Source organism: Rutilus rutilus (genome assembly GCF_951802725.1).
Source record: "Rutilus rutilus genome assembly, chromosome: 19".
In the NCBI taxonomy this organism is placed as follows: domain Eukaryota; kingdom Metazoa; phylum Chordata; class Actinopteri; order Cypriniformes; family Leuciscidae; genus Rutilus; species Rutilus rutilus.
In genome coordinates this window covers 2,318,882-2,326,381 of record NC_140232.1, presented here as the reverse complement: position 1 = coordinate 2,326,381, position 7,500 = coordinate 2,318,882, and the positions used below count along the sequence as shown (strand labels likewise).

Genomic DNA, 7,500 nt, shown 5'->3' with positions numbered 1-7,500 from the left:
CACCAGCACGAACTGAACTGAAGATTAGGTTTAAATACACTAAAGTAACACGAGGCTAAATGACGGACAGATGATGGTGATTCATCGAATGACAGTAGAAACGAGGAAACCGGAACTAAACCACAGGAGCAGAATATCAAAATAACAGTCCATGAGACTCTGGGAATCGTGGCAATACTCAAATGCACACATTTTAAACCAGTACAGCCTCAAGACTTCTAGATGCAACTCACAGTCGAACTCATGTGAAACCATTGAAGCTTACGGTAATCTTCCCGTGATATACACACTGATATTGTTTACCCACGGCAAACACACTGGAAGCACATTTATGAAAGTAGTTTAAACTGCTGGCAGGTTTTGATTCATAAGCTTGCGATTCGTTTCTATTCAATTTCAATTCAATTCTACATAAATTAAGTGGGGCCTATCAGGGACGGTACAGGGCAAATTTCCTTATTTTGGGAATTATTATTTATTTATTTTATTTCAAAACGTGCAGTGTACATTAATCAACATTCAGATAGATGTAAATATACCCACGCTAACCCAAAGGCTAATGTGATGCTGTAAACTATACAGGGAATATTACATGTTAAAATTAACTTATTTGTAGGCTACTTACATTTATGTTACAAGTTTTTAAAATAATAATAATGTTATTGTAATACATTTTGAATGACATACTCATTTTTTAATATAAGCATTTAAATGGCGTCTGTCATATAAAACCACCAAAAAACATTAAATATTGAAGAACACAGTAAAAATATAATAATTATGTAATTTAGTGGATATATTAATCAGAACGCTCCTCTCTATAGTTATTTTTCTGGCTGACTTATCGTGTTTATGCTCATTAAATATCTTTTCTGAGGTAAATGTGACTGTGATGTTATAGTTGTTGTTCTCCGGCTGTGTTATTGACGGGTGAAACACGGATTGATGGATTACATGATTGAGTTCAGGCTGTATCTTTCAACTTTCCTTCTGATGTTCACTGATGTTTATTTGCTGCTGTAACTAGTAGTGAAGAGGAAGAGATGATCGGTTCATCTGTCACACACATTAAACACACATTTACTAACAGAATCTGAAAGCTGGGACTGTTTCATATCAGAAGTAACAACGTGCAAAGCTCATTTCTATTTATTGGATGGGAGGAGCTACAAAGTTTTGTTCATTCATCAGCTGAAAACAGTATAGACTAAAAAGATCAATTCGTGTGATTTAAGAAGGAATATCGGTGCTTCAAAATGAAAATCGGTTAAAATCGAGAAATCAAATTTCTTCGTCCGATTCTGGTCAAATCCGTCTCATCACACACACATTAATGCTTTGTGTTATTTTGTAGATTTGTACTCCTGTGGATCTGCAGAGCAGCCTCAGAAAAAGAAGACGCCGCCCCCTCCCAGGCCATGCCCCGCCCATCTCACCGAGCGGCCACGCCCCCTCCCCATAGCCACGCCCCTGAAGCCCAGAGCACAGAAACCACACGGTATTAAACACGTTTTCCAGTCGTTAACACCAGCAGTCCTGCAAGCAATCAATGATTTTCTTCATCCCACTGCTAGTTCATCAGCATAAACGTGTGTTTGCAACATGTGTGTGAAATAATATTTTTGCGGTTTTTCACTTATAGTGCAAAACAGACAGAGGAAGGAAGTGCAGACTTAGACTCTGCTTCCTGAATTCAGCTCGACTTTATGAATTGCATCATTAACATTATATTTCATGAGTTCTAACATTCACACGCAACTCATCTACAAACACTTAAATTAATTCTCATGTGAAGCATTTTATCTGCTCATGCACGCACACACTTCACCTTCTCGACCCTGTTGTGTGTGTGTGTGTGTGTGTGTGTGTATCTCGCAGTAACCGCAGCACTTTTCGAATGCTCATCTCCACTTCCTGTTCTCACTTCAGGAAGCTGCAGTTTCTCGGACAGCTGAAGGCTTTCCATCTTTCTTTTTTACGCTTAACTGGTTTTCGATTGCTTGTTTGCATGCGACTCTCCTGGATTCGGAGCGATGGGAATATGGAGGATGTGGAGTGTGATCGAGTGTGTCTGAGTGTGTTCTCTGTGTGTGTGTCTCTCAGTGCCCCCTAAACCTGTGCACCTGCGACCCGTTCCCCGAGCCGGGCCGAGTGTGGGCCGGATCATCCGCAGCAACTCCAGGTACAAGATCTAACTAATGACACGCTTTACAACACTTTACAGTACGGCTCGTTAGTTAACATTAGTAAACTACTTTAGTTAACATGAACAATACGTCAACAGCATTCAGTAATCTTAGTTAATATTAATTTCAACATAATACGTCATTAAAATCAAAGGTTGTATTAGTTAACATTAGTTGAACTAACATGAACAAACAATGAACAGCTGTATTTTTATGAACTAACATTAACAAAGATGAACTAATACAGTAAGAAATGTATTGCTCATTGTTAGTTCATGTTATAAATACATTAAAGTTACTAATGAATCTTATTGTAAAGTGTCTTTAACTCTCTACTCACATTTAAAGTGATCATTTGATGCAGTGCACACATGCATGTTCTCTCAGTGCACTTGTATTTGAAAACTACATGCATTTCGCTTCTGGTGATATTTTAATATTAATTGATTTATATATTCTCTAAATGTATCTTGTTTTCTTTTGCTTTTTTTGTAAAATGTAAAATTCGAATTAAAATACTTATTAAACATGCAACAAAAATCAATCCGTAGTGTTTTACAGTACAGCATCAGCACAATAAGCTCAAACGCAGCAATTAAAGTCACTAATGTAAAGAGTGTAGAGCATGTAGATATTACACTGTGTGTTTAAAGTCACTAATATAAAGAGTGTAGAGCGTGTAGATATTACACTGTGTGTTTAAAGTCACTAATATAAAGAGTGTAGAGCATGTAGATATTACACTGTGTGTTTAAAGTCACTAATATAAAGAGTGTAGAGCGTGTAGATATTACACTGTGTGTTTAAAGTCACTAATATAAAGAGTGTAGAGCGTGTAGATATTACACTGTGTGTTTATCTTTCCCATAAGGCTCAGTATTTCCCTGTGTGGAGTTTTCGGTCTGCCTTTTGAACTGGTCTGATGACGGATCTATTGTCTTCTGTATCTGGACTAAACTCGTGTCAGAACTGATGAGCTTTCGCTTATAAAGCTGCCTTGACTTGAGTTTATTGTCAAATGCTTAAGTTACTTCAGTCAGTCAGAATACTGTAGTAGACTGTTACCAGTATATGAATAATAAAAGCATCATCTGAACACACTGTAAAGATGAACAGAGCATGTACTCGCATGACACTGTAAATGCCTTTATAAAGGGAATCATTACAGGGTAGGGCTGCTATATTATTATGACTAATCATTATTGTTGATCATCGCTCTAAAATGTTTTATGAGTGAGTCACGCACTGAACAAAAACTTGTTTTCAGTGGATTTCTTCTGAATGTAATTGCCTCTGATTGGCCGATGCCTTCTTATGCTCATGCGCTGATTGGTCAAAACACAACGCTGAAAAAAAACTTTTTTTCATGCAACGTAAGCATGAACATGATTCACATTTCACTTTAATCATCATTACTGTCATTATTACTTTATCTTGATTGTGCAAAGCCATCTTTGCCTCTTATCTTGCGTTTGAGGGCTTTTTTGTTCATTTTAGTGGCTTTTCTTGTATAAAAATACATTTCCGTTTTCATTTACACAATCAATCTATTAATTACAATCAATCTATCTATTTTACACAATCAATCTAATTACAATCAATCAATCTATCTATTTTACACAATCAATCTATTAATTACAATCAATCAATCTATCTATTTTATACAGTCAATCTATTTTAATTTAAAAACATAATGTTGCATGTTTGTTGGGTAACACTTTACAGTTAGGTTATATATTTCATAACATAAGTTATATATATATTAGTTAACATGAACTAACACACTGAAGCTTTTATTAATCTGAGTTAATGTTAATTTCAAGATTTACTAATACATTATTAATCTCAAAAGTTGTATTTGTTAATGTTGTTTAAAGGACTTGAGCTGACATGGGCTAACAATGAACAGTTTTTATTAATAACGTTTACAAAGATGAATAAATACCATAACAAATGTATTACTCATTGTTAGTTCATGTTAGTAAATGCATTAACCGGACTAACTAACAGGAGTGTGTGAAGAGTTACGGCCTGTTCACACCAACAACAACAACTATAGAACTTTATTAGGTAACACTTTATTTTACGGTGTCCATGTTACACATCTTACATCCACTTACTATAGGAAAAACAGTAAATAATGCAATATAACAAGCAGGGCCGGTTCTAGACATTAGGAGGCCATGGGCAAAATTCATGTTGGAGGAAAAATACAGAAAAATAATATAGTGAAATATTATAAAAATTCAAAATAATGGTTTTCTATTTTACTATACTTTAAAATATATTTCTGTGATGCAAAGCTGAATTTAGTGTCACGTGATCCTTCAGAAAACTTTATAATATTCTGATTTATTAGCAAATGTTAGAAATGGTGCTTAATATTTATTTTATAACCTGTGATCTTTTTTTGATTATTAAAAAGTTGTTTTAAAAAAGTCTTCACTATCACTTTTTATATATTTAACACATCCTTGCTGAATATTCCTGGGTTTTTTTCTGTATTTTTGATCAAATAAATGCAGGCTTGTAGAGCATAATAAGAAACTTCTTTCAAAAACATTAAAAATAGTAATGGGTCCAGACTTTTTACCGGTACTGTATGTACATATTAAGCAACTAACCCTTAAGACCAAACCCTAACCCTGATTATAGATTAAGGACTGTTGTTTGTTAATATTACTCAGTACTTATTTGTATAATTACACTGTAACAAGAGCACCTTAAAATGTAGGGTTGCACTTTATTTTAAGGTGTCCGTGTTGCAGTGTAATTATACAAATAAGTACTGTGTAATATTAACAAACTATATGTACTTACTATAGGGTTAGGGTTTGGTTGAGGGTTAGTTGCATGTAATTATGCATAATTGACTGTCATTACTATGATAAGTACATGTAATGTGTAACAAGGACACTGTAAAATAAAGTGTAATCCTATATTATCGTTCCCACAACAAACACGTGCAGTTTTGTCGTCTGTCACTTTAAATACTCGAGCTCGTTAAAGGGATAGTTCACCCAAGAATGAAAACTCTGTCAGTAATTACTCTCCCTCATGTTGTTCAACCCCGTAAGACCTTCGTTCATCTTCGGAACACAAATTAAGATATTTTTGATTAAATCTGAGAGCTGGCTCACTCCTCCATAGGCTTCTAAGACATTATAACTTGCTGGCCCAGAAAATGTATTAAAGAGATCGTTAATATAGTCCAAGTGACTCCAGTGGCTCAATCTTAAGTTTATAAAGCGACGAGAATACTTTTTGTGCAAAAAAAAAAAAAAACACACACACATGACCAGCGTCGGCCAATAGTGAGCCTACGTGGTGACGTGCAACCCAGATGCGCTGTGCTATCACACTACGTGAAAAGACTCGAAGCCCAGAGAGAAGGAAATGAATAGTGGAATAAAGTCGTTATTTTTGTTTGTTTTTGCGCACAAAAAGTATTCTCGTCGCTTTATAAACTTAAGATTGAGCCACTGGAGTCACTTGGACTATATTAACGATCTCTTTAATACATTTTCTGGGCCAGCAAGTTATAGTGTCTTAGAAGCCTATGGAGGAGTGATCCAGCTCTCAGATTTAATCAAAAATATCTTAATTTGTGTCCCGAAGATGAACGAAGGTCTTACGGGGTTGAACAACATGAGGGCGAGTAATTACTGACAGAGTTTTCATTTTTGGGTGAACTAACCCTTTAAAGCAGGATGGATTCTGATTGGCTATTGTTTGTTTTTCCTAAAAACATTTGTTAAGATGCAAAAATGTTTAGCTTTTGCATTGTCTAGACTGTTATTGTCCCTTTATCTTTCAAGGTTTCCGGTTCTGGGTGTCCAGCGAAGGAACGACATGGATCCTCCGGCCGCACAGGATTCTGGGGATTTTGGCTCTGCGGAAGGACTCGTGTTTAAACCCAGTGAAATCTCAGAGCTTCTGGGATTGTCCAGCGTAAACTCCTTCCAAACAGACTCTGTGAATGACGTCGAAATTGCAGACGGACAAAAAGAGCATAAGACACTTTCCAGCGGTGGACTGGAGGATAATCACGAGGCAACGGAGCCGGTGCAGAATCCCGAATCCAACGGGAAGATCCCGAACCGGGACAGTGGGATCGACAGTCCCTCGTGCGGGACGGAGGGCGAGGGCTTCCACAACGAGGACCGTATCGAGGAGGAGGAGGACCGGAACGACAGCATCGACACACACGCCGAGAGCATGTGTCCCGCGGGAAGCAAACGGGATTCGACACCGGATGAAGACAGTGATCTGGATGAGGGGAACGAGGAAGATCCCGAGAGCCTGGAACTCAGAGTAAGAGCACAGATGCACATCTTTAGCTTTGTTTGGGGAGTTTTTCCTGTATAATCACCTGTTGTTTCACTTTATTTGATGTTTGATCCATCGGTTTTAATCCACATGTCATTTAAAATCCCCTGTAGTCCATCATTTCATCCCTTAAAACTCATCTTTGATCACCAAAATGACATATTTAAATGTTGTTTCCTTCGTCATGCCTTAAAATATCTTGACTGTAACTCGACACCCTTACCTCATTTAGTATGCGCGGTTCTATGAATATGCAAATGAGCCCCGCCTCCACTCACTCACTCAGCTCAGAGATCCACTGGTTGACGATCACATGTTGATCTGATTGGTTACAAGGTAGTTTGTGACGTCAGAAACACCAGCGATTTCAAAGCGTGTGTTTGAGACTGTCTTTGGTTCACTGCAGTTTTAAGGAGGAAATACTCAGCAATGGTGTCGACTTATGAACTTACACATGATTTGTCTTAAAGCAGATTAAAAACACCACATAGACACATAAACAACATTAAAAGCTGAAAATTCCCTTTATAAATCCCAGTTAGCAGAAGATTGTTAACATGCATCTCCTTCCCGAAATAACCATATATGAGCGTACAACCCCTCGTTTTACTATGCAGATCCTCATCTGCATATCATTTGCATATGCATATTCATCCACGTGTTCCCATGTTTAACGGTACAAGACATCAGGAGAATATGAGATACAGATGTGCGTCACTTTACATTACTAAAAATAATTTAGTAGCCGATCCTCGCCTTGTTTTGAATAAATCAAATAATATAAAATACATTTCAGAGAAAGTTTTTCTCAATCTTTAAATAATATTTTTAATTGCTCTATATTTGTTATGGAAACAGATAGGCCTTATTATTGATCATCATTTGGACATTTTCTGCTATTATCACGCGCTAAGCAAACATTAAAACACAGCACGCCACAGCTAAAGTGTTCAACAGCAGCGCATCCACTACTAATATTTCTATT

At 36.7% G+C, this 7,500-nt stretch overlaps 1 protein-coding gene across 7 annotated transcripts in view; it reads left to right on the top strand.

Moving 5' to 3' along the window:
• The window catches only part of fgd (faciogenital dysplasia), a 61,083-nt gene that overhangs the window by 30,626 nt on the left and 22,957 nt on the right, over positions 1–7,500 (top strand). For 5 of the 7 annotated variants that reach the window (XM_084389759.1, XM_084389760.1, XM_084389763.1 and 2 more), the window contains exons 2-4: positions 1,355–1,498; positions 2,104–2,182; positions 6,005–6,500. In XM_084389759.1, coding sequence (XP_084245885.1) covers positions 1,355–1,498; positions 2,104–2,182; positions 6,005–6,500 — 719 coding nt within the window. The remainder of the gene's footprint in view (positions 1–1,354; positions 1,499–2,103; positions 2,183–6,004; positions 6,501–7,500) is intronic. The other 2 variants (XM_084389761.1, XM_084389765.1) reach the window with 1 other exon arrangement.